Source organism: Prenolepis imparis, unplaced genomic scaffold (assembly GCF_030444845.1).
Source record: "Prenolepis imparis isolate NDT839.2.m4 unplaced genomic scaffold, iyPreImpa1.0 SCAF_3, whole genome shotgun sequence".
Taxonomy (NCBI): Eukaryota; Metazoa; Arthropoda; class Insecta; order Hymenoptera; family Formicidae; genus Prenolepis; species Prenolepis imparis.
The window spans coordinates 17,601,804-17,629,469 of NW_028141161.1; the positions used below are offsets into that span (position 1 = coordinate 17,601,804).

Genomic DNA, 27,666 nt, shown 5'->3' on the forward strand with positions numbered 1-27,666 from the left:
AAAGGGATGTCAGTTCTTTTATTATATGCCAACAAGTCTACTATCTCGGCTTCTTGGCGCAATTATAGCCTTCAGGCTAATTGGATGTTACGCTCTCGAAATACGAGATGGAAAAGCATCATACGATTATCGAAAATAAAAAATTCGGCAAAATAAATACATTTCCTTAGCGGCTCTATCTTTACTCGCGAAAAGCACGTTTTCCATTTAGTTGTTTGCCATCTATTATAACGTTCTACTATAGTTCGCTATAATTGGATGCATATATCCGAGGTACTCTTGAAATAATCTACGCTATCGGATAATATATAGCTACGGTTTTTAATAGACTCGATGCTCAAGGCGTTTTTAACGATACTATTTAATTAACATGACACTCAATTGCACTCCAATACTTTCTTTAGTTTAACGAAACATTTTTCTTTTGCTATAAGAAATCCTAATAATCAATTTTTGGTCATTGTCAATATATGATTGATAATACAGTATATATTTTTATTAATATTTTACAAATCAAATGTGTGAGTACTATGAATTTTTGTGTTTTTAAATTTAAACATTTGATACACAAGTAAGATAAGCATTAATTATTAATATTATATAACATACACATATAATAAAAAATAAAAATTATAAATACATGATAGATACGTTATATACGAGTATATAATAATATAATAATATAATAAAAAATATATCAATTTAAGAGAAAAAAGAAAAATACGAAATTTAAAGCAGATCTTTTTATTATATTGCGCATCATCGTTCCTGTTTTAATATCCCGACTTTTTTCAGCATGGATGGGTCTGATTTATGCTTCGAGGTGGTAAGACGAGCAACTTCTGGATTCGTATACAGCGAGGCGGTTGCTAGGTAAGAAAATTCATTATATCTATCATCGAGCGTACACACATTCGCCCATTCATCTATCACATAAACACACACACACATAGACACACATCTGAGCATACTATGACATCGTGAATTCACAGTACGTTCATTAAACATTATCTGTTGAAGACTAACATCGTTTATTTTAGACGTAATACGATGTATATGAAGACATCCGGTTTTAAGCGTTCTAAACAGTACTATAATAGTGATAAATAATTATATACTTTATATAATTTATTATATTTTTTTAAAACAATTTAAAAAATTACATAAGAGAGTTTACACATATAAATTAGGAAAGGGTTACAATATTATTTTTAATAAATCATTATTTTTAGATTTTTTAACTTTATATGGTTGTATCAAAAGATGTTTTAAATAATAAATAAATAAATGTGATCTGATGTTCTAGATGTCGGCCAATGGAGCCAAGCGCGAAAATTAATTTCTAATTTTTCGGAACAGTATCTCTTGGTTTGAGATCACTGAGTTCCATTTGATTAATTATCAATTAACCTCGTACTTACAATGGAAAAAGATGTTTTAATCTATTTATTATTTTGCATTTATATAGGCAGAGAGAAATTTGATAAATTAATTGCTTTGTCTCCCTGAGTTGCTTGGAGCTTTAGTGAAACGTGATTATCGTCTGTATGTTACACCTCGATATAATGCAAACGCAGATTCTCGAGAGAGAGTCTCCCTGGCGCGTAATAAATTCCTGTCTCGATAAATCCTTGACTGCGATCCATTAGGTTCGCTATACTCGTTTATGTCACGCTTGAACTAGTACTAGTCTTCACTTCGGAAGGATCCTATTAAAACTTGTCACAAATACGGCATTATATCATTCATATTACGAAGGAGAGAATTATAAGTCAATGTATCATTGATATGACTAATGTGGCCAAAGTAGTATAATTTTTTAAATAATGTTTGAATATAAAAATAGATTCTATTTTCTTATTATCTCATTATAAAAATAGATTTAGAGTATATTCACACATACACACGTTGCAAACATTCATTTATTTCAATATATTCAAACTAAGAAGATCCATATATTCTCCAGAATCAAACATAAAAAAATCTTTTGAAATCTTTACTTTCTTTTGTTTTGAAATAAGTTTTCGTGTCTTATATTCCATTCCTGAATATCAAAGATATCATCGCTAATATCATATGTCAAATGCACGAACATTATACACATTTACTGTATGTAACGTATAAAGTGCTTGAAAGATCATATCAAAGTCTACTTTGATTGATTCAATAAAAGTACGATGAATACACTAAAAGAACTACATTATATTCTTGTTTATACGGTATATTTTTAATATTTTTATCATCGCCTAACTATATCTCGTATCATCGATATCTTGTTTTTATTAGACTGCATTTCTTTTTCGCATATTATAAAAAATATATAAAAATGTCAAGAGTCAGCTGGCAAGGGTTTTATACTACATACACGTGTACATGTAAACTATTATTTCTTAATACATTTGCTAGCAAAAAGAAATGTCAGAGATCATGTTAACATTTGAATAGAAATAATATAATTAGACACATATACACATATACACACATATACACACACGCAGACATTGTGCAGAATTTTTGTAAAATTAGTCTTTTTAAAATACAAAAAGACTTTTTTTAGACTTTTTACAAAATGCTGAATTTTTATATCGATATTTTATAAAAACCGATAATTTATAAAAAATGTAGGTTTTTTGTAAAACGATTGAATTACAAAGAATTTGCTCTCTCTCTCTCTCTCTCTCTCTCTCTCTCTCTCTCTCTATAATATATAGAGCTATCGTTATTTTATATAATAATTTGGAGATACAATTAAATAATATTATTAATAATCTTTTATTATTTTTATTATTTTATTATTATTTTTTTATTTTATAAATTACACTTTTATATATTTGTATTATTATTTTATTATTGTTTTATTATTGTTCACTATCTTTTAAATTCTCCTCCCAGGTATTAGGATCGTTATAAAGATTTTAGAACTTTGTGGTGTAAAATCATTACATGACGAAACGAGGCGTACTTTAATCGCTCTACTTAAATTCTTGGTAAAAAACTCGTTTCTTGTATCGCGAAAATGCTCGTGTCTTGTACTGCCTGCGCTATTGTTCTTGCGATTGTGAGAGCATACTCTCTTGACGTGCAGGTGCAAGTGCTGTCATTTAAGAAAACTGTACTTTGTTTTACAGTCACTACATGCGACAGATCCTTGAAGCGTTGCGTTACTGCCATGAGAACGACATTATTCATCGTGACCTGAAGCCGCAATGCGCCCTTCTAGCTGGCAAGGAAAATTCTGCTCCGGTGAAGCTGCGCGGCTTCGGCGTTGCCGTGCAACTCCCAACCTCGCAGTCCAATGGCGTTGGTACGTTCATGTCTTCTTCTAATTCATTTATGCTTTTTTTCGCGATTTATTTTATATAGCATTTTACGTGATAGACATTCACTTACAATTAGAGAATACCGCACAGCGTCAGCTCTGAGATGGTCGACCTCGCTATTAATATTCTTTCAACTCGGCAGTTCTACATATATACAATCATAAAAATAACTTTATACGGCTACATTGGGTGACGTTAAACCAATAACTATTAAATGTATATATGGTATATATATATATTTATAAATTTTAATCAAGTTAAAATATCCGAAAAAATTAGAAAATTTGTTTATAGAAACAAAATTCTAATGCTGAAAATTAATTTTGAACAAATTATAATTTAATAGCAAATGTGAACAAGATGCTATTACAACACAATTTTACTATAAACCTCTAGTATTATAAATTTAAATTAATAACAATTTTTTATCTTCTTAATCTTTATTTTTTTGATCTGTATATTAATTATCGCACTTCAATCAGACTGAAAAAGTTTGAAAATCGGTTTTATTTCTCTTCTATTTCTAGACAAATACTTATCAGATCTGTTTCTTAGATTAATGGTTCTGCGAATGTTTGAAATTGAATATTTGCTGTATGAATTATATATATATATATATATATATATATATATATATAGAGAGAGAGAGAGAGAGAGAGAGAGAGAGAGAGAAATCTAAAAATGTGCTTATTATTGTTATTAACTAAGAAAAATTAATCATTTATTTTTTTTAAATTAAGTATAGTTGATTCTCTGCTTATCCATTTTCAAAAAATCTATTGATTTTTTTGAAATACTTGATCGACAAATAAAGGTTTTGATGAATGATTTAAGATTCAAGAATCTTCAATATTTTACGTAAGACATTGAATGAGGTGTATCGATTAAATCGTGGTAACAAAAACATTACTTAAACTGAAGTAGATAATTGTGAAAGTGTAAAAGAGAGAGTTTATTCAAAAGGCTATGCAAATTCTTGAACCACTTCGCATCACCTTCTATTCTGATATAGTTCACAAGAGCTGACGTCGTGCTGCTTTTAGCGCGACAGCATTAAGATTACTAAATTTTTCATAATATTTTTAAGTGGAGTCGGCGCTAGGAGACGCGAAAATAGGACAAGAGCAATATTATTATGAACGATACAAAAAAAAAATACAAAGTATATGTCATTTTTCCCGTGATTAATAATTTTCATAAACAGGAATATAATAGCTTTTGTACTGTTATCAGTACACAGTTTATAACAGAGAAAGATGTTATTTGAAGGAAGAATCTATAAATAACGCAAGTACATTTAAATTTTAGTTATGTTGTGGTATTTTATACGAGAAAATAGATAGATTGAAAGAAAAGGTTTAGCCAAAATTTATTGTAAACTGACGCCGACACCATTTTTACGTTCAACAAGATATGCTAACATTAAATATATACTTTTAAGTGTTATATACGCTTAATTCTGACTGTATTTGAGAGGTACTATTCAATGCGCATATGCCTATTGTTAAGGCTATTTGCTGCTAAATAAGCATCAAATAAGACATATATAACATATATGTTTTTATTAGAGATTATATGTTAATTTCACTTTAATTACTTCATTACTTTTAAAGCAATTATTATTAAATAAGTTGTTTATTTGCAAAGATAGGCCAAATTTTGGGTATTAAATTATTTATCGACTATGAATGTGAAATTATATTTAGGATTATTTGTGATTAAACATTTAACCAATTATATACATCACGTACTTAATGATTTATTAACGCAGAAATTTGTCTTTAAAAATAATTTATTTAATTGCGCAAACGGCAAAATGATAGATGAATATTCTTAATTCAACTTAAAACATTATATATGAAATACATATTTGTGTATACAATTTGGATATAATAATTGAATACACATACTTTGTAAATATGTACATCACGTATATATGTACGTTTAATTTATTCTCGTAACGACGTGAAGCTTTTACATTTATTTTTGTGAAATTTCATGAACTATAAAAGAAATTGAGTCTTTTATTGCAGACACAATATAAATAAATTTGTGTATGTATTGTGTTGTGTGTGCCAACATACTTTAAACAATAGTTTATTGATACATAGTTTTAATTTTATTTTTCACGCAAAATAGAATACATATTTTGTAAAATATATTTCGTTCTATTTTCAATTGATTGCGTGTCGCTATATATTTGAAGAAATTAATTTTAAACTTTTGTTGGCATTTAGCTGGATTTATTATGACAACTGACAGTTCAATGAATGTCATTTAGTTGCACGGTCTTCTTTTCATATATGACACTAAAAGAAGTGAGCTATAAAATATTCAGTGACAAGAAGCGACTGAGCACGTCTTTAGGGATACAGAAATTATTGCCAAGGGTGCCATGTATACCGACGCGCGCGTTTGTAAATAAAAGTGATTAAGTTCTCACATAATAAATTATGCCGCGTCCCCTGAGAAAATGTTTTCCTACGTATTATCACTATCGATAGAGATATAATAATCTTTACAATACCAGAACGCTAATAATGTTAAACGAATAAGGGCGAAAACTCTACGAAAAGCGCATTGAATATTGCCTCTTCAGAATTTGTAATTCAAATTTCTATTTTTTTTTAATTTCTTTTTCCTCTTTTTTTTATCGACGATACAATGTTCCTGGCTCTCATCAAGCGTCACTTCAAAGACATTCGTTGTTTTTATATCGTTCTTTTTTTTTTTTTTGAATGCCCTACTCTGCGATTATTGGCTGGCTTGGTCGATGATTGGAAAATCACATTCAAAAAATTTCTCGATGTTCGATGTGCAGAATGCAACGGCTTTTATCGGATTTCTTCCCTATGACAATCGTGATGCTCTCTTTTTTGATCAGCCGCAATCGATTGATGTCATCTATGCATTTTTTTTATAATCTTTCACTGCTTCAATATCGCATGGTTCCACAATAAGTAGATGCTCTTATCATTAGCGGCACTCGTAGATACTATTTTATAGATCGCAATACTATTTTTATATCTTGGACTAATTTCAAATTTTCTTTCCGTGAGCAGCGCAATCACATTATTAGTATGCATTTTTAAGCGATTTATCTCTCACTTATAGCCATGCGATATTAAAGCGACTTTAGTTTTAAAGCAAATTTCTTTTTCTATATTATATAATTACGTCATTTGTTAATAATATTAGAACGTAATATTAATAATTATATATGTTATTGATATTAGAACAACAATAGCATCGCGTTAAACTCCATCGCCGTTAAGAGCTGTTGATAGAACGCACGCATTATCGGTCGACCTCCCACTAAATAAAATTTCTATTTTTATTTGATTTGTTTTATGTGGTTAATATTTAATGGAGGGTAAGACGATAAAAATGTGTTTAACAATAGCATACGTTATCAAAAGTTGTACATTTAGAATACATAGATACATAGTAGAATAATACAATGAATGAATGAATGAATGAATAATAATGATAGGATTATGATATTCTCACTCGTATTAAGTAAACTTTTTAATTATATCGGGATGTTGCCATGAAAAAATATGATAATAATTGCGAATTTAGTAACTTTAAATGTATATACTTTTATACGTCAAAACTAGAAAGTTTCCGTCACTTCGTAGTAAAATATAAAAATATGATAAGAACTTTTACTCGCTGCAGTTAAGTTGATATGGTTTAATTTGCCTTCTTGTTCTGCTAAGACATTATATTATTATGCTCAATCAGATTTTAATCTTTTTTATCTTCACAAGTATTATGCTCTGCTTCTCTCAGTTCGAAATTTAGCATTCTGAAAGTAGTTTGACGTTGTTTTAAATATAGACCAGACATCGACTTTAAACCGTAGTGTAAATTGGGACTTGCAACTTTTTACATATGAACTTCGCAGATGAATCAGCTCTTTTGCTGCCGAGATTATGAATTACTTTTAAATAAAAAATTTTCGATTAGATACGTATAACACACATAGTTTCTTTTAATGTTTATTTCTCGGGAAGCTAATATTTCCTGATTCTTTATGTCCGTAAGATATCAGTCAAACACTTGACATTCCTTTCCTAGAGAATGACAAGAAAATGAGTATCAATGAGTTTTCCCTTTTAAACACGGTCTTATATAAGACCGTGCTTTTAAATATTTCCCTGCGGATTGAATTAGGCCATTAGGTAGTAAAAAACAGGATAGCACGTCGTCTGATTACACACTGATAACTTGAAATTTGGTTTGAATGAATACAGCATGTTACACGACCGAGTATCGACAGTGTCTGAGCCCAAAGGGGCAGCTCTACTTGAAGGCCGACAGCGAGGGTAAGCCTGATCTAACCTTTAATTATTACTTCCGCAGGAGCCTTGTCACCTCACGCCATATATATATCACACATACACACTTACCGTATCCACAAATATTATATTATGCTACACATTTTAATCTATTCCTGTACTTATATATCACTACCACATCACTATATTCTAGAGAAGCTGCCACTGCTTGCTTGCTCGCTTTACGCGTTTTACTTCGACTTGGCTAACTCATATATATATATATATATATATATATATATATATATATATATATATATATGATTTGGCTAATATATTAATATTTACATTTATATAAATTTTTTCGGAAATGGTTTCTGTCTGGTTTATAAATTTATTAAAGAATGTCACTCTCGCGAACTATATGTAATATTTATTATTATCATCGATATTCGCTTAGAAATGATTCTTCAGCAATATATATCTGAAAGCGGGATTATAATTACGATTTCATATACATATCTCTCATTGTCAGTTAATGATTTGTTTACGCTTAAGAACAGTAATATCTATATAAATATTATCAATTTCATTCTTAATTATTATTATTGGAAACTCATTCTGTTTATATTTTCCTATGTTAGGATCGTAGTAAAATCTCGTTTTCGTGAAAATGCGGGCGATTAACTGATAATTTATGAAATATAATTAAAATAATAATTTGAAAAAATTATATTTTATTTAATGTGAGATTATACGAATACAGATTAAAGCAAGCTAATTCGACAGACTTTATATCCTAATAGGATTATACGGAGAGATTATATTCTATCTACCGTACGAGATATATACAAATAAACTCATACAGACACATCTGGAAGGTATGCCACAAGCTCAACATCTTACATACCAATAGACGCACACATACTACTAGAGAATCGAGAGTCAATCAATAAGTGAGCCGGTCGATCCCTTGCACTTTGATCCACCTGAATTTAATTCTTTGATAAAAGCAACAAACCATCCAACAGTCACAGGTCTGTCTTCCTCTACGAATAACGGCGTTGACGATAAAGAGCATTTTATCGTCCGTGAAAATAAGTCGTGCATGGCGCGAAATTATCGTGACGATAACAATCCTTCTCCTTTCTCTCTGTGTTCTTTCGATAGGCCTGATCTCCCCGAGCTGCAATTTTCCTTTTGAGGACCTGACCGACGCCGAGGATTCGCTAGTGAGCGACACGGAGGACAATATCGGTATCCATATGTCTGACACATCTACATAACATCCACATAACTTATGATTTACCACAATCGGGGGTAGAAACAAGGAAGTATCGCATCTTCTTAAAAGGACTTATCTTTCTTAACGCGTCCTTGAATAGTGCCCGGTTTCTTATATAACTCATAAAATACTATTGAGAGCTGTTTCCATCAACGACAAGGCCAGACACGTACAGGGTGTTCCATATAACTTGCCTTGCTCATGTATTTTGTAAAATTGAGGATAAGAGAAATATTATAGTATATAAAAGCGTTTCGATCAAAAAAATCAAGAATATCATACGTTAAAATATATATTTTATAAAATCTGACTCGTGTTTTTATCCGTAACATTTTCTTTTTTATTATCATTAACAATACCGATGGAATTATTTTATGTGGAGTATCCTGTATATAGGAAAGAAAAAATTTATATAGACACTTGGTAAGTCCGAGTCTGGCAAAACACAACGATAGTATATCTCGGGGATATGAGCGGGATATGACATTGAGTTCATTTTCGCAAACATACGAATGCGTAGCATTCTGTGATTATCGAGCGATCGATCAGTCTCGTTTCGGGGTTACTCTCACTTGAGGCATAGACGACATTCTACCCCCCACGTGTGGTATGGTTATGTTAGTTTGAGAACGTCTAGTGTCTGTATAGACACTCGACCTACGTGCGATAGCGTATTCCTATGATATCGTTGTGCAGATCGCGTAGTAACAGATATTCGTTGTGCCATCAAGAGGAAGCAAGTGAGAAAGCGACTTGTTCCTCTTTTCTCTATTCCCACCCCTTCCGTTGTCCGCGTGTCTGATTTTGTAACGCGCGAATGAGACAAAAGCTCTGCTTCATTATTGTAGGATTGGGATAAATTACTGACAGAATTGAAGGGTTTGTTACGAGATTCGTTGTTACATTATTTTATTTCATCGACACTGAACGAAAAACTGGCTTGTACGCCTTGATGTGTGGAGTATCACCTTTTTGATTTATCAGATTTTTAATAAAAGATATTTAAAAAAGTTTGATCGAAGATTTATTTCAGTATTTTCGGTCTCTCTGGGTTCACTAAATATTAATGATCGCTCTATCCGGATCAAATCAATTTCTAATAAAGAGTTTCAAGTTAACAGTGTTTTCAAAAGAAAGGAAAAAATAAAATATTGAGAACGTACAAAATGAACACGGACATATTATTCGCAATAAAATTTGAACAATAATTTTTTAAATCAAATTTTCTTTGTGTCTAGTTCATTCATAATGCATTCAAATTAAATCAAATTGATTGTAGTTACAATGTGACAATACATTTTAAATAGTGTCTTGCTTATTTTAAATAACATATACATCAATATGTATGCATTTAATATAGAGAATATATAAAATTTTTAACAGAAAAAATAGAATGTGTTCTAAAAAAACGGTAAATAGTAAAAACAACGAAATATAAAAATTTGAGAGTTAGCTTTAATTTTATTTGATATAATATACATAAATAAATTACATGATTCACTATATGAATATAGCAACATTCAAAATTTATACTAACAATAAGATTTGTATAATAATTATTTATTAATGTTATAATCAATAAAATATTAATATTATACTCAATAAAAATACTATATAATATATTATAACTATGAATCTATTATTTGCATAATACAATATGTAGGCATTATCAAAAATAATAAACAGTTATCGTTTCCGAGCGGAAGTTTCTGTTATTTTAATTTCGACATAATTTTCGTATTTATTTATATGTAATAATTATATTCTTTTGGTTACACGTAATAAACCCTTCAAATCGGTTTACCTTTATTTGAGTCTGGTTACGTGGACTAATTGCCCGCATAATTTGGGCCTGCCTATGTCGTTATTGTTCGTAGCGGTAGACTAGCCTGTGTATCTGTGTGTGTGTCTGTCTATTTGTATGTTGCTTTGTGTTTGTCTTTCATCACTTATCGATGACAAATTGAAACTAGTCGTCGCATCAGAGAGAAGACTATTTTGTTGCGAATATCTGTGAAATGTATTTACAACGAGAAAGACAAACGCGATAGAATCCAAACATATTATAGCATTGTCATTGAACACATCGCGTGTTAAAATGAAATCAGGATATTCAGAAATATGTGCAAATTTTAATTGTTATAAAAATTGCTTATTGCGCGCAATTACTTGCGTTTATTAAAAAAAATATTATATAAAAATGAATTAATTCCACGTAACGATTACGATACAACGTTTTATATGATTTTAAATAAATATTTTATGGAATCATTCTTTGCACGACAAGCAAATTATTGATATGACAAAAATGTCATATTTATTTCTTAGTACGAGTTATGAATAGCACTGTCTTAACGATCTCTTTTTTCATGAAACTCGATAATCTGGAGTGACAAGTGTGCAATATTACAGCATATTTATCACGTGCCTAATGAAATAAGATATTCAGTTCGCAACGTTGCGCAAAAATATAATCTTTGTTCTTTTAATTAAAGACAAAGTTCAATGATATTAATACTAATTCAGTAATATCAAATCAGAGTGACATTGTATTATTTTAGGTATGATTTGATTCTGAATTTTATCTACTAAAAAACGGTATAGCTATAATGACATAAGTAATAAAATATAATATATATATATAATTTAACTTTTAATCTCTCTATATATCTACAGATTAACTTAGGAATGGATTGAGAAACTTTGCGAATATACATATATAGAGTATGCAAAAATAAGTTGATATTTTGGGATCAAATAATAATGAGAATCTAATTTTTTTTATATTATTTTCAACATTAGATATCTGCCAATTAAAAAAATTTAACAAATGTTTGTATATTAAAATTAAAATTAAGAATAAGCTTAAATAATTTATATATATATTTTTTAAGTACAATTTTTTTTAAACTCAAACTTTTTTTGAAAAATTGTGAATATTTGTAATTTTGTTTGGATATTTTTATTTGTGAAAAATAATCTGCTTCAAAATATTATCAGATAATTTTAAAATGTTCTGTATAAACATTATATTAAAGCAAGTAAATTGGCTTTACAAAAATTTGTGCAATTTGTTTATTTATTGAAAAATAAGATGTTGGGTGTACTCCTAAACTTACTTTTTACTGAAAATTAGGATTAAATTTATGATTATTTTATTGTATTGCAAGTTACGGTAATAAATTCGAAAAAATATATTAAAAATAAAGAAAATATAACTTGAGAGAAATAGCTTGGAAGAAATTATACAATATTATCAATTATTACATTGGCGGAAACGAGTTGTTAATATGAAAAATTTGAATTTTTTTCTTTAAAAAAATAAATAAAATAAAATATTACTTTTAATTTCTATTTTTATGTGTATTATTACAACATTTGTGCAATTAATATTTTCAATTCAACACCTTTTTTCAATAAATAAATTGCGCGTATGTTCATATATAATATATGTTTTTACTCAAAATAAACTTTCCCACATATGGCAGAAATTTCCCAGGCCACTCGTGCATCATTCTACACATATAAAATATACTTGGTGCATAAAATGCATACCGTGTTATTAACTCGTCGCCTTGTTTGTGTGACTAATTACTTTCGTTATAAAATGAGTAACTAAAATCACGCGACAACAAGCGATAGCAAAGCGGCAAAAGCACTTTAAAATATTTTTATTAATAATTATATTTTTTATTAACCAATTAATTTTATAAAATATAAAACTTATTAATTGAATTTATATTCTGATATCGTGCATGCTTGCTGTGAAAATCGCATGAAAACTTTAATTTCTAAATGTATATGTAGTTTGGCACTGTCATGGCACTGTTATAGTTTGATATTAGATATTTTTCAGGTTTTTGTTTCTGTGTAAATATTAAAATTGTTTTTATTTATTGTGTTCTCTTTAAATAAATAACTACATCAGTTTTTCTTTGCATCCCAGCACCATTTATATCATTTGTTGATTCAAATAATGCTGTGTGACGTGTTTTACCTTTTTATATATTATGTTATATAGGGATAAGACTATATATTTTTTTCTATTATATATTAAATACATATCTATATTTTAAATTATTTATTTCACTAAATGTGTATATGTATATATATACATACATACATATATATATATACATATATAAAAGAATTAATGAGAATAAGAGACGGCGACAATGTCATAAACACAACAATGCTGTATTTCATAAAATTAGTTTTCTTTTTAATTAATATATATAATTATTATCTCAGTTATTTCTTATAATTCTTTATACTGCACAATTATTGCAAGAATGAAATCATTATCGTGAGAAATAAGAAACATAGATTTTATTGTATATTGTGATGTTTCTTAATTAATTCATACTTTTTATATCTTACAAAATAGAGAAACATGATAAAAATATATTTTTGTTTATAATAATATAGAATTTAATTATTTTTGTTTATAATAATATAGAATTTATTCAAAATATATACAAATACATACAAATAGAAATAAATATTTATTAGCACAATATTCTTTATTTATAAATTATATATAAATGAAAAGATTTAGATATAGAGCTAAAGAATATATTTTATAGATATATAGGATATAGTTATATCTATATACATAGGAATAGATTTTATAGAGTATAGCTGAACATATATATGAAATGTACAAAGAGATATTTAAAATCTTTTACATATTGTTTATTATTATCTATATTATCTATATTATATGTATATTTTACTATTTTTCAGAGAAAGTAAACCATGTTTTATATACGACAACTATTCATATAATTATGTACCATAGTATATTTTTTATATATAAAAAATTATACGATAATTTGATAATAATTTTTCTAGCGTTTAACGATGTATTCGCGATCGCAATTATGTCGTCTTTGCTTTACAGCCTTAATCATCTCATATTTTCCCATGTACACTTTCCAACGTGCAGTGACCTACATTTCCTCTCTCGTGCCGCTTTCTGTGTCATTTACTGATTCTTAATAAATATAGGTTGTTGAAAGTAAGCAAGTTAGCACGTTGGTTATCGTCCGCAAACGACGTTTGTGCCTATTTCTTACAAAGGATCGGCATTTGTGACAAGTGTATTTGTTTTCGAGGAATGCAGTAGCCTTTGCGTCTGACACGTTTCGTTCCTTATCATTAATTACACTTGATACGTCCAGTCGATCCGATTATAAATAAACGAATAATAAACGAAAACGTACTTTCTGAATCTTCTCGCAACGTGGCGAGTGGTCGATTTGGACGAGAGAGAAAGCTGTCGATTATTGGTTTTATAAGCGCATATGACCGTGAAATAAAGGAAAAATTAAACGCAAATGTTTCATTCGACTAAATTTGTTTGTATTTAACGCAAGCGCGATTCCGTTTTTTTTTTTTACGTTAACGATCGACTGCGAAGTTTCCGAGCAATCACGCCTCGCTTCCATTCTGCTGGTCGCATCTTAATAATTTTATCTACTTTCGCTCACGATGCTCTTGGTCGCGCAGGTCGTGTCGGATGTCCGCATTTCATGGCGCCGGAAGTGATTCAACGGCGACAATATGGGAAACCCGGTGATGTCTGGTCGGCCGGAGTAATGCTCCACGTTCTACTAACTGGTACACTTCCGTTTGTCGGATCTCGGGACAGGCTGCGAGAAGCGATCTGCCGAGGGCGGGTACAGGTAATGATCGTACGATCGCTCCTAACGCTGCTAATCCGGATGAAAAACGAGCGGTGCAAAAATTTTAATAACGCTTGCCTCGTGATTTCGAATCGCCTCGTAGCATTCAGAGAGCGGGATTCTCTGCGGCAAGTAATTCCGATTTAATTGAATTTGCAGATGGAGACAGCACTCTGGGATCCCATCAGCGAGCCGGCGAAAGACCTTATACAGAGAATGCTCACGACCGACGTAAATCATAGGATCACCATCCAGGAAGTTCTCAACCACAAGTGGCTTAGAGTAAGTAAAACGATAGACGCGCGGATTTCGTGGTTCCTGTATTTGCGGGATATGATGGAGCACAGAGGAGCAATATCAGGCTTGTGTGTATGAATATGTGTACGTGTAGATGTGTGTGATCTGTATAATGTCGTTCGAGCGCGGGCGTTTGGTGACGATCAGTATTCTACGTCACACCGCGCAACTCCTGATGGGGATAATCGATGTAGCGGCTTCCGGTTGATCGCCGATGATAGTACATTGGGTTTTATTTTATAATTATGCGGTATATATATATCGTATATATGTACACATGGCCTCATTCCCCGTTGTTATTATATCCGATGAATGTGCGTGCGCACGCGCACACTGATATGGTGCGAGATTATACCTGTATGGTGCAACAGTTAGCCAGTGACCTAAGGTAACAACACTCGCGGAGTCACCCCCATATACTTCTTCGATGCAACACACGTGCAACTGGGCTATCGATCGTTATAGTATAGGAGCAAAGCACCGACGATTAATGAAAATAACTGTAGTAAAGTATATACCTTGCGCTCTGTGTGCATTGCTTAGAGCTTTTTTACGTGGCTGTACGTTCATCGAACCCTCGAGGACTTTGTGGAAGCAAATATAATCGATCTTTCTTTTCTCATTATAGCGGAATAATACGATTGTATGAAGGAAAATATTTAAATTGTACATTAATCGTTTGCTTCGATAATGCTGGTATTTTTCCTTTAGCTTTTTTTTACAATTCTATTTATTTTGATGTTAAACTTCTGAACGACGTTTGTAAAATTTTAGTAACAAATTATTTATTTTAGAAGCAACTATTTGCAACCGGCGATTGCCTATAATAATTTTATTATTTATAGATGATTTTAATTAAAAATATAATTTTTAAAGTATATAAAATAAACTTTGCAAACGTCTCTCGCTGTATCTTGTTGTCAATAAAAACTTTGTCGTATTTTTGATAGCGAATGAACGGATACTAATTTTCAGGATCGTGATAAGGGTGCAGCTCGTGCACACCTAGCTGACACTATAGACGAACTTAAGAAATTTAATGCGAGGCGAAAATTGAGCAATGCTGTAAAAGCGGCTATCTCCTCGTCGAAATGGCATGCTCCATATTCAGAAACTAATGGTGACAATTTCTTCGATGTCGGCGAAGACGAGATGACAATTACAGGTGTGTTGAAGATTTCACAATTTAATTTCTAATATGTACAAATATGTGACACAAAACGCAATACAAAATCTTATTTTTTGTATAGATGTTTACTTTATAAAACAGACTAATATAAAAGATTTCATAAAAATTTTAATAAATAATAAAAATCTTAATTACTAGAGAAAAATATGAAAAATAAATAAATCTTGTTCAATTGAAATTTTATTAATTGTAAAATCGAATTCTACCTTTTCATAATTTACATTCTATATATGCTTAATCCTTCGCGATATTTTTACAATAATCAATGCAATGATAACTTGATTTACGTCAATGTTTTGTTCATGTGCTTTGAGTTTACTCAATAATGAGATCAATGATATCGCGTAATTTGGAAACTTCATGATTTCTGCGCAGATTCAGTGATATGTCATACGAGTATTAATTAGATCATCTGTGTATAATAGAGCATTATCAATGTTCTGTCTATTTATAATAGATCTGTCCATTAAAGATCGTGATTCGAACATGAGTCATCAAACGTATTGACATTTCGTAAAATTAATATTTCATACTGTTCTATGTACAGGAGCTGTAGCCGAAATTGTGGATTCCTTGGATGACATTGAAATTCTTGAGGAAAGTGATAGACTGTTGCGAACAGACGTAATCAACGCCGTTGATGACCACCGGCTTCGAACCATTTTAGAGGTATCTTTTGTTGACAATTTGTAATTATATAAAAAACCGTATAAGAAAATATCAGATTATGCTAATTGGGAAACTGAAATAGTAAAACGACTAAAGAATTACAGTACATTTGAATTAAAAAATTCAGATTCTATGGTATTCAAATTTTTCGCAAATTTATCAATCTATTATTATGTGATCTGCTTAATTGTAAAATGAATGTAAATTATTCCATTTTTAATACGAAGAAAAAAAAAGAAGATTTATATATATATATATATATATATATATATTGTAAATATTATATAACAAAATCGATTATTTTATTTTTTTTATTATATTTATTATTTTATTGTACGATTTTTTTACAAGACGATTGCGTTTTAAGCAATTAATAAGATATCTTTGTTTACACACATACATGTGTATATATAGTTTGAAGCTAAAAAAATAGTTTTTCTATCAATAATTATTTTGAAAAACTTTTAGCAGTTTCTTTTCTGATTTGTATAATAATTTATAGCTGAAATGAAAATCGATATATACGAAGAAAAAAAATCAAAGTTTCTTAAACTCGGAAAAAATTTCCTGCTAACACATATTTATTTTGTTTAAAAAATCGTAATAAATTGTAATATTATTTTTTAATAGCACGTTACTTGGAGTAATATTGTTTTGAATATTATAATCGCAACTTCCAATATTGTACATTTAGTAAATTTCACTCTTTTTTCTTACAACTAATTGTAAAACGAATGCTTTGAATACTAGGAAAGATTATCTCTAAATAACTCATAATATTTTAATAAGAACTTTATATTATTACATTAATTATATTATTTATTTGACTTAATTATATATAATTTAATATATAAACGAGAATAATCAATATCATCTATAGACATATGTCTATGGTATCATTTTGTTTATTCAAAAAGAATTCTTTTTCTTCATATAGCTAACTTACAATCGATTATTTTACAATTGCGCGGGCTTTACTTCAGATTTTAAATTGTTTCTGCGTTTATTAAGTTTTACTCATTCTCTCAACAGTAAGAGTTTCTGCAATCGAATGCAGGTAACAAAAAAGAATCCCTTTATTAAGGTAAAATAGTTTTTTATCTAGGGCGAGTGGTAACGATCGCCCTCCCACAGGAATGTTCGCGTTATGTTTGAATTGTTAACCCCTGTTTCAACCCTGCCGTAATCCGGAATCGGTCATTTCGAAAGCTTCCTTTTCGCGCGCCTGAATCCCGCCTCCGCAAAGCTTGAGCTCTTTCACTGCGAGCGGCGCCACCCATTCTCGACTCTCTCTCCTCCGTTGCTACTCCGACAATATTCACCCTTGCGGAATATCCCGCGGGAACGACCTTCACTCCTTTCAAGGAAAAGCACGCAAGCGCTGCCTCCGGATTGGCAAGATGGCCGCCGCGAAGTCTTGATAAACAACATGCCACGCACGATCGCAAGATCGCATAATCGCGACAACTCGCGTGTCGATATAAATTTATTCCTCGGTGGTTCCTGAAGTGTCACGTGGTCGAACGAGCCACGTGTTAGAGCCATGTTACACACGACGCTTGTAGCGCTGTCTAACAGATAGAGATGCATCTCTGTCAGTTAATGTTGATCGGTGACGCCGAGCTAGCCGGCGACCTGTTCGAAATCGCGGGTCTCCTGGTGAGTAAATTATTTCGATTTAGCACAGGAAGAATGTCATAAATTGTCACCTAATCGAAATTTTAAACAAGTGGCCGATGTTAGCATGTCTGCTGTATAATAAAACACGTTTTATTAATCGTTAAAGTTTTATTAATCGTAAACTGTTTTATTGTTTGCAGTTTCAATATTTCAGTTTTGATAACGTTCTTATTATCTTAATTTTCAATTTTATTAATGATAATAGTGTTCTTTATTGTTATATTTATAAATTAAATATATATAACCATGTTTTACAAATACTCTTTTGCATTACCGTTATTGAGGTTAGGGAAAGATTTGGTGTTGCAGAAAAATTTGAATACTTATATAATTTGAATATTTTACTGGCATTTACTAAAATATTATACTTTTCTTAGTATTTTATCTAAGAAAAAAAGGATTTATTTATCAACTTTAGAAAATCTATGAGATTGATTATATTTTTAATAGTATTATATTTAATAATAATACACTCAATTTGCATAAATGTTAAAATTTAAAATAAAAATTACACAAGAAATTGTATTAATGTCAGTATTGTTTGTTTCCAGCTTTATGACAGAATCTCAGGACGTGTACCAACACCGTATCGAGCACCACAAACGGATGCAGTTCAACGCGCTCGCGAAGTTGAGGAGATCCTTCGAGAAGCAGAGCATTCGGCGGTGCGAAATATCGATAGAGCAGATCTTCGAGAACTTCACGAATTATTGGTCCAGCCGCACATGAGGGTAAGTACATTTTATTTTAAAGCCGAGAGCCAGCACAGGCGGAACAGATGATTTATTCTGTTGACTTTAAAGCTAGCTCTCTTTTTAACTTATATCATAAAATGGCGCAGTAATATCTTAGGCGAAGTTTTATACCTGTATTTACACAGGTATACGCATAGATATTTTATGTATGCGTTTCTACTATTAAAAATATCGCCTAAAACTGATGAAAAAGTAGAACACACTACTGATATGTAGGTATTATATACTACATCATCCTCTTACGCAAATTCTTTCATCGACGAATTCTTGCTTGAGATATTTTTTTATAAATGACAAAAATTGACAGTTTGACATTATACTGCAAATGTTTCAAGTAGTTTTTATTAGCTAATTGATTTTAACTTGCGAATCGTGTCGCGTTTATAATTACTGCAAGCATAAACATTGAGCAGACTTGATTCATTTAAATTCCATATTGATAATAATTTTTCAACTTACATAAATGAATTCAATTAAGAAAATTAGAGATTATTTGATTAATTGATGATTAATTATTTGAGTTGTATAAAATGATTTCTTAATAATAATAATTGATAAAATTTAATGTTGAGAAGAAAGCTATATAAAATAAAAGATTTGTAAATGTGATTGATATTCTTCATAAATTTTATATATACGCAGAATTTATTTCTTGCGTGACAAAAAACTATTAAGGGGAATGAAGTTTACTTGCATTGGGAAAATAATTAAAAATTATTTATTTTATCATAGTTACATATATATTTTATATGATTATATACATACATCAGTATTATTAGAAGTTAACTTTTAACAATTACATTTAAAATTATTTCGAATGATTTTGTTTAAAAAATTAAGGAACTAATTTCTCAATTTACTGTCATATTTATACATATGCAGTGATAATTTTCTGCTATATATGTATACGTTAATTTGCATATATTACAAGGCATATTCTCTGATAATAGCAACAAGAAATTGATTGTGAGAGAAGTAGCTTTTGTGAAATCCGTAAGAAAATTGATATTTGCATTGAATGATTTGTGTGGCGTCTCTTTTGCGAAACTATTCCAATCTATATATTCTGAAAATCGTTCAATCGTGCCGTTGCATCACTGTTGGTCCTTACAGCGACGATCACTAACAAATTTATCGCGGTGTTTGACATTACCGTAGGATATACCGTAAATGGGGCGCGGAAATGTAGGTCGATCGTTAAAATTCTCAGTTAAAAATCCCGTAGCTGCAACGCGGCAGAGGAAGCAGAAGGAAAAAGTTATAGCAGGAAAAAGATAAATGTAGATGAGAGAAACGCGGAGAGAGACAAGAGAGATAGATGGAAAACACGGGACAAGCGATTTAATCGGACCATAGCATATTCTGACAAGCTATCTCGTTACTAGGCGCCTTATTAATCCGGTCTTCATCCTTGAAGCGCGACACTCGTTATTTATTCGTATCTCTTCCTTCGTCTTCGTCGTCTTCGTCGTGTTTCTGTCTGGTCCTATTTTAGATCGGCGTCTCTCGAGAAATTGAGAACTTGGTTATACTTTTTTACGAGATATTTGGCACTTTGCTCCGGATATGGCCAAAATCGATGTGGCGTCCTACTTTGATTAGCGAAATAAGTGGAACGGGCAAAAATAAAAGAGTGTCTGGCACGAGATACATTTAATTTGATAGAGCTGCTGCTTTTGTTTCTTTCATAGAAAACATTATATCTCTAGCACTGAAAACAATATTTTATTTTTAATATTTTGCTTGCTTTCACTGAAATAAACATTTACAGTTATTTACATTAACAGAGTTATTTACTCTAGGTTTTCTAAGAGATCGGTAAGATTATATTTGTTTGAAGTATATGCTCAAGTATATACTAGAAACTTCTCATTTAATATATTAATTAACGCATTACACATTATAAGAAATAAAAAATAACTTTTTTTCGTATATAAGAAAATTGAATAATGAAAATACAGTGTGCATCTTTGCAGCAACCTGTTATAATCACCGTTTATATTGAACATTATATTTAATGAAATTATTGTCTGTTATTATTACATGTTCATTTTGTATATTTTCCTTGCAATTCTCACGCTTCGAATTTTCTGTGGATATTTCTTTTGGTGAAGAATATAAAATTCCGCAGTCATAATAAAGATACGTGCATAATTTTTATAAACATTGAAGTAGATATAAACGTAAAGTAAATATATATAAACATAAAATATAATCACGTTGTTCGATGTATACTATTTATTGAGTCTATTCACGTGATTGCTACTTACTGTTAGTATAAAGATTATCCGTTTATCATTAAGTATCAGGTATTATATTTTGTAAATATGTTCTCGTAAAAACACGATGCATATACTGATAGAGTAAATTAATTAAATAAAGTACTCACTTTTAATATATTTTCGCAATTAAATCTAAAATTGAAATTAATAGAAATCTTTAAATCGTATTGTATAAGAAAAGGAAATTGAGAAAAGGTAAACGAATTTAATTTATAAGAAGATAGAACTTGTTGCTTCGTTGATAGAAAACAATATTGTGGCGAGAAGATCGATCGATGCACAGCTATCAAAGAATGCTTGTCTTACATTAAAATGCATGATAAAAAAGAGAGACAGAAACAGATATAGAGAGAAAAAGAAAGAGAGAGAATTCTTGATCCATCGACTACATGGTCACAGCAACCATCCAAGGAAAAGATTAACGCATGCGCTTAATGTTTTGGGAAAACGAGAAAATCGATGAAGTGCACTCAAGGTTTATATTTCATAAAACTGCATGCACATACATTACAACATAATTACTTCTACACAATGGTGATAATAAATTAATTATCTGTGAATTGTACTTGTTAGTAATAAAAAATTTTCTTATAAAAAAATATACGAATTTGCAAGAAATTTTCGTTGATGATGTATATGTATGCAAAATATTACAGAATAATTTAAATTAATTTTTAAAACAGAGTTTTTCAACTAATTATCATGAAATAGTAAAATAAAATATTTTGCTAATATTTTCTAAGCATACCGCGAAGTGATTATTAAAAATTTTGTTATAATTTTATTTATTTTAATAAACGCAAACTTTAATTATATTAAAAAGAAAATTTTTAATAATATTTATTTATAAAATTTATTATTACATATTACATATTTTTAATGTTTTGTCTTTAAAAAATCTTATTATTATCTTGATTGTTCTGAAAAATAATTAGAATCGAAAACATTTTTTACTACAAAACAATATATACATGTATAAACTTTGATATTTATATTATTATTATAATGTTTTATTATACTAATAATATAAATATTTAGAACTTTATATATAGATAAAGCGTTACATATTTCTCAGATAATACAACTTGTATGTACAGGAAAAAGGGATAATAATTGAGACATTTGCAAGGGAAGTGTTAATTTCATATATATATTTATCCTATAAATACTACACCTAAAATGAGAGAGATGCAAAAGTTTATAACTCTATCAGTATCATTCGCAAAAGTTTAATCTCTGTTTCTAAATAAAATCTTTCCTAGTTAGACATCTACTATTCGTAACTAGCGATCACCTCGCACCTTTTAAGTAGTAAAAGAGTCTATAAAAGCGACAGTGTTTCTAGAGCACTGAGGAGACTTCTTAGGAGATCTATTCGGACGGCTAAACGAGTGTTGCAAGCCGGAAGAAAGTATCCGCCGGGCTTGAAACTGGATCACGATTGATTGGCGCCGTATCGTCCGGTGGGGTACGCAACCCCGTCCGGTGGTGGCAGCTACCGACGCTGATGGTACTGCGAAACGCGCGTCGGTCGGTCCGTCGATGCGGGGGCGACATGGCGCGGTGCTGGCGAGTCGTGGTAGAGGGTGGAAAGGAAGGATCTGACGTACGGGGCGGGCGGCCTCCCTCTGAGGGGTCGCGGAGGGGTCGCTGAAACCAGAGGGGTGGGCGGCGGGAGCCAGGGCAAGAGAGCTAGTATGCCGCAGAACGTAGATCGCGAGCGACGCGTTCCGCACCCCTTTGTCCAAATATACATACACACACAAACATACAGGTTCCTCGTCGACGACCCGCCGCAGGTCGATCGTGCTGCGCAGCACGTGGAGGTGGTCGCCGGATATGATCGCTCGCCGTTGACGCGATCTCAGGACGTGCGACGACGTGCTTCTCGGCCCGCGCGACCGACGCGACGCTGCCACCTTCGAGGTGCCGCAGATCGCGCGCGAAGGGTAGGAGAGTCGCGGAGAAGATGCGAGCGTCGTGGCCGCGCGTGATCTGTAAACAGCAGTAGTAATATCAGTCGGTAGTCAGCCCCGGCGTAAATATATATATAACGGCGCCCTCCACTGTTCTCGCGGCGCCGCGATACGTCGCGCTGCCAAATCGCTAAACGCCGCGTTTTCAGTGTCCTATCCTTGTGATACACCTCGGGCTCTTCGCCCTGGTGTCGTGCCGAAAGTGCCACGACGAATCGACCGTACGTCTCTTAATGTGCATCACATCATACTTCTACCTTGGTGAACGACTCTTAAAATATAGCGGCGTTGTAGGTTGAAGCTGATCAGCCTACGCGCGGCTGCTGATTTTGCTCATTCACGATTATACTGCTGACTTCGCACGTCCGGGATCCTGCTTTTATGGATCGCTTGAGTTACTCGCTAATTGAATGATCACCAACCGGTTAACTCGCGTCTGCCGGCACATGGTTGCTTAGCAGCGCCGCGACATTTTCTATGTAATCAAATTCAGCCTAACTTTGGGATAGGCGCATCTAGTCTTGTATTTGTGACCACTTGTGGTCTGTCTTGTGTGATTTATGTGAAACTTAATTGGATATATTGGAGAATTCTTTCATGAAACCGTTTCGAAAAGTCAGTTCGCAGTTGGCGTAGTTTGCTCACGCGTAAAATGCATTATACACAAAAAATGATGATATAAATTGATGTAATGAGCTTTTTTATACATTATTTTTTTATTTGCGATTACTATTTCGTAATTATCAAATTATGGTTGTGTATAATTTACTAGAGAATTTTTTATTTGCTTAATTATACTTTTATCATCTTATATTGTCTAATTATACTTACAATTAGTATCATATGATTATATTTTTTCACATAACTTGAAAGATTTATTTTTTGATCAGGGTTTTTATCAGGGTTTTTTTTGCTTCAATATTATTATTAACTTATTTTATTTATAGGTTCGTGAAAGTATTGATTGTAACATATATATATATATATATATATATATATATATATATGTATGAATGAATAATAACATATATATATATATATACTTAGAAGTTTACCTTCGTGTGTGTTTAATAATTATTTATTAATGAATTATATTTGATAAATATTAATACACATATTTAATATATGATTAACGATATTTTCTCCAAGTCTTATCAAATTTATAAATGATTGATAATTTATACATACCTATATGATAGATATTTCTCTCTTTTATTGAAGAAATTATTTTTGTTTCGCGCGTTTTTGTAAAAAACAAACCTATCGAAGCAAAGACAAAAAAATAGGTTGAAATATGCGAAACACATCGAACAGTATTGATCTTTTTGACATTTCATCATGTGTCATTCGTGCAAAGCTTTATAAAAATCCGCACGTGATATTCCCCAACGAATACACTTGGACAGGTACGAAACATATTTCTCTGCCGTCGGCAAACTGCTTCGACCAGTAGAAATGAAGTTATCTGTCTGTGTCGCCGGTAGAAACAATCTTGCCGACGTTTCGTTAGTTGCCGTAGTCGCGGTCGTTGATAAATTTGATCGCGCCAGAGGTCTTCAGTGAATAAAAACCAATAATTCTCTGCAGCTTCCTCGAATAGCCTAATCTATATTCACCATTTACTTTACTATGTTGATTTCCTTCGATTTCCATCTTTCAAATTGCACTCGGCTTCGTTATAATCGATTTCTTCTACTAACAATAAGTAGTAACGGTTCGTTTTTATCGTATTATCTTAAGCTCTGGGTTACACCCGGAGTGTCATCGACACCAGTTACGCGAGAGATTTTTGCAGCTCGGTTTGGCGAAACCCGAGTTGGCATGGTTGAACGTGAATGTACAAAACATGAAATATATATACACACATATATATTATATAGTATATATATATGTACCGCGTGCTTGTCGAAATTGCAATGTCGCAACTCAAATTTATTTTCTTCGATACAAGCTAGACACTGTTATCGCACTCCTATTGTTAACACAGCCCATAAAAAATTAAAGAGCAATAAAATATGTTTCTGATATAGGTACTTTGAATAAATACCGCCTTTTAATTTAGCATTAAAAATATACGGAATGTGATATTATCACAGGATATTGTTTCAGTCATATATTTTATGATGTTGAAGCCAATTTTGTTCTAAAACAAATTTAAATAGAAAGTTATCATTTATCATAATATTAACTATGACAATTACGAGTCTTATACATTATATTTTTTAATATATATAATTCAGTTAAAATTTACAAAAATATATCTTACATTAGTTATATGCTTGTGATGCTTTAAATTTACGTACACATAAAAAAATGTGTATTTCTCAATTTCTAATAATTAAAATGATTTAAAATCTGTATTAACATATATTCAAAGTATACTGTTTATTATTAAACCGTATTATTTTAAATTTATTTCGCGCTTTTATTTTTTTATTGGATATTTATTACTTATTGTTAGTTGCTACAAATGTATACAGCTACTAATATGTATACGAATTAATACGGCACAAAAGATAAATATCTTGTATTATATTACCAATTATTATGACAAGTTATCTCACAATGACGGAGAGATAAATAGCTTAAATTACATTTTCTCTGCATTTTATTAACTTTTCTTTTCTGTCTCTCTTTTTATAAGAGATCCTTTTAACCTATGAAGAGTCGTTTCTTGGATTGTAATATCTAAAACTTTGTGATTGCTCGGAAATGCCGATTACTTGCAACCGAAGTTTGCTATGTGGTTAGCCAACTGTATAACGTGCAGCATCTTCGACCTAGTGAGTTCTGTTCTCTATCGTTGAGAGTCCTGTTCGCTTGATTGATAGAGTCAGGAAGCTTCCAACACTCGTTGACCCGAGTTTTTTATTTTTAAAACTTAGTTGCATTTATATCTAGCTATTAAGTTGTTTTCTACTATATCATATCTTCTTGACAAAATAAATGACACATTAGAAATACTACGTAAATGAATCAAATATACAATCAGATATAATGATTAATATACATCCAAAAATAAATTGATTAACAAAAAATTATATATATTTTTTGTTTCTTTAGATTGAAAATTTACTTAATGGCTCATCTGTTTTTTTTTTCTTTTTTTTTAAGAATTAATTTATTTCTTTCGTGATTTATCTCATAGCAAATTAAAAAATTCTATTATTTTTTGTCTACATAAAATAATATATACATAAGAAGTATAAGTTTTAGACAAAAACTACAGAAAATATTATATTATGCCAGAAAAATTTTGCCAGACAAAAACTTGGATAAAGATAATCAATGAAAAATAGGACAGTAATAAATGTCAAAAAAATGCATGAGATTAAATAGAATCACAGTAAATAAAATAACATAATGAAATAATATACATAATTTAATGAAATAAAAATAAGATTGATATAGAATGAATGATGAAATAATAAGAAAAATAGTTTTCTTTCGTCAAGCTATTTTATCTTGAAAAAATACAAAGAATCTTACACAATCGCAATATTCCTGCGCATTAGCTCATTGATTGAATTTTGTACAAGATGATGGGAATGCGAACCGATGACTAATGGCGGCAAGATCGAATGCACGACTAATGGCAGATTTTTGAGAATGAAAAAGAGAAGCGCGAATTTAAATTAGAGTGAATCGAAATCGTTGAAGCGGGTAAAGCAAATAGTGCAAATCTTTTCTTAAGCGGCTTTCTCTCTCTCTCTTCTTTTGGTGACCTTTATATTACATTCGTCCCTGGATTTCGCTCGGTGATTTTAGTCCCTTGATTCTTCCGTATCTTTCGCAAGCTCGTATTCACTCCATCAAATTTACGCACTTTCTTTATCGCACCATAGGGGATAGAATGGAAGATTTTTAGGGCGTCCGTTTGTAAAGCTAAAACTTCTTGGCTCGACCTTGAAAAGTGTTTTTATTACCTACTTACGCGACACGTTGCTATTTCAGTTTAATTTACTGGATAGAAACTATGTTCGAAATGTCGTACGTTTTAAAATTTTCCTGATCTTCATCTACTATATGAATGTTACTGCATGTCTACATATATATAATTGGATGGGGAAAGTTTTCACATGCAGTTATGTCCACCATTCGCGCTTGAAATATTCTGAAATACAAATACACATGCACTTATGGTGTAAATGCAAATATTTATTATGTCGATTAGCTACTTACTTTGATATTGTCATGAGTTGCTAATAGTAGCAATTAATATCATCTATAATTATTATCGGAT

The 27,666-nt window shown here is 31.0% G+C and overlaps 1 protein-coding gene across 14 annotated transcripts in view; it reads left to right on the forward strand.

Annotated features, from left to right (window-relative positions):
• The window catches only part of Cask (peripheral plasma membrane protein CASK), a 182,443-nt gene that overhangs the window by 19,570 nt on the left and 135,207 nt on the right, over positions 1 to 27,666 (forward strand). For 10 of the 14 annotated variants that reach the window (XM_083033330.1, XM_083033329.1, XM_083033317.1 and 7 more), the window contains exons 4-11: positions 796 to 873; positions 3,129 to 3,304; positions 8,774 to 8,860; positions 14,400 to 14,575; positions 14,735 to 14,857; positions 15,848 to 16,037; positions 16,609 to 16,730; positions 18,962 to 19,141. In XM_083033330.1, the coding sequence (XP_082889456.1) occupies positions 796 to 873; positions 3,129 to 3,304; positions 8,774 to 8,860; positions 14,400 to 14,575; positions 14,735 to 14,857; positions 15,848 to 16,037; positions 16,609 to 16,730; positions 18,962 to 19,141 (1,132 nt within the window). Of the gene's footprint in view, positions 1 to 795; positions 874 to 3,128; positions 3,305 to 7,579; positions 7,652 to 8,773; positions 8,861 to 14,399; positions 14,576 to 14,734; positions 14,858 to 15,847; positions 16,038 to 16,608; positions 16,731 to 18,961; positions 19,142 to 27,666 lie in introns of all 14 variants that reach the window. The other 4 variants (XM_083033320.1, XM_083033331.1, XM_083033319.1 and 1 more) reach the window with 3 other exon arrangements.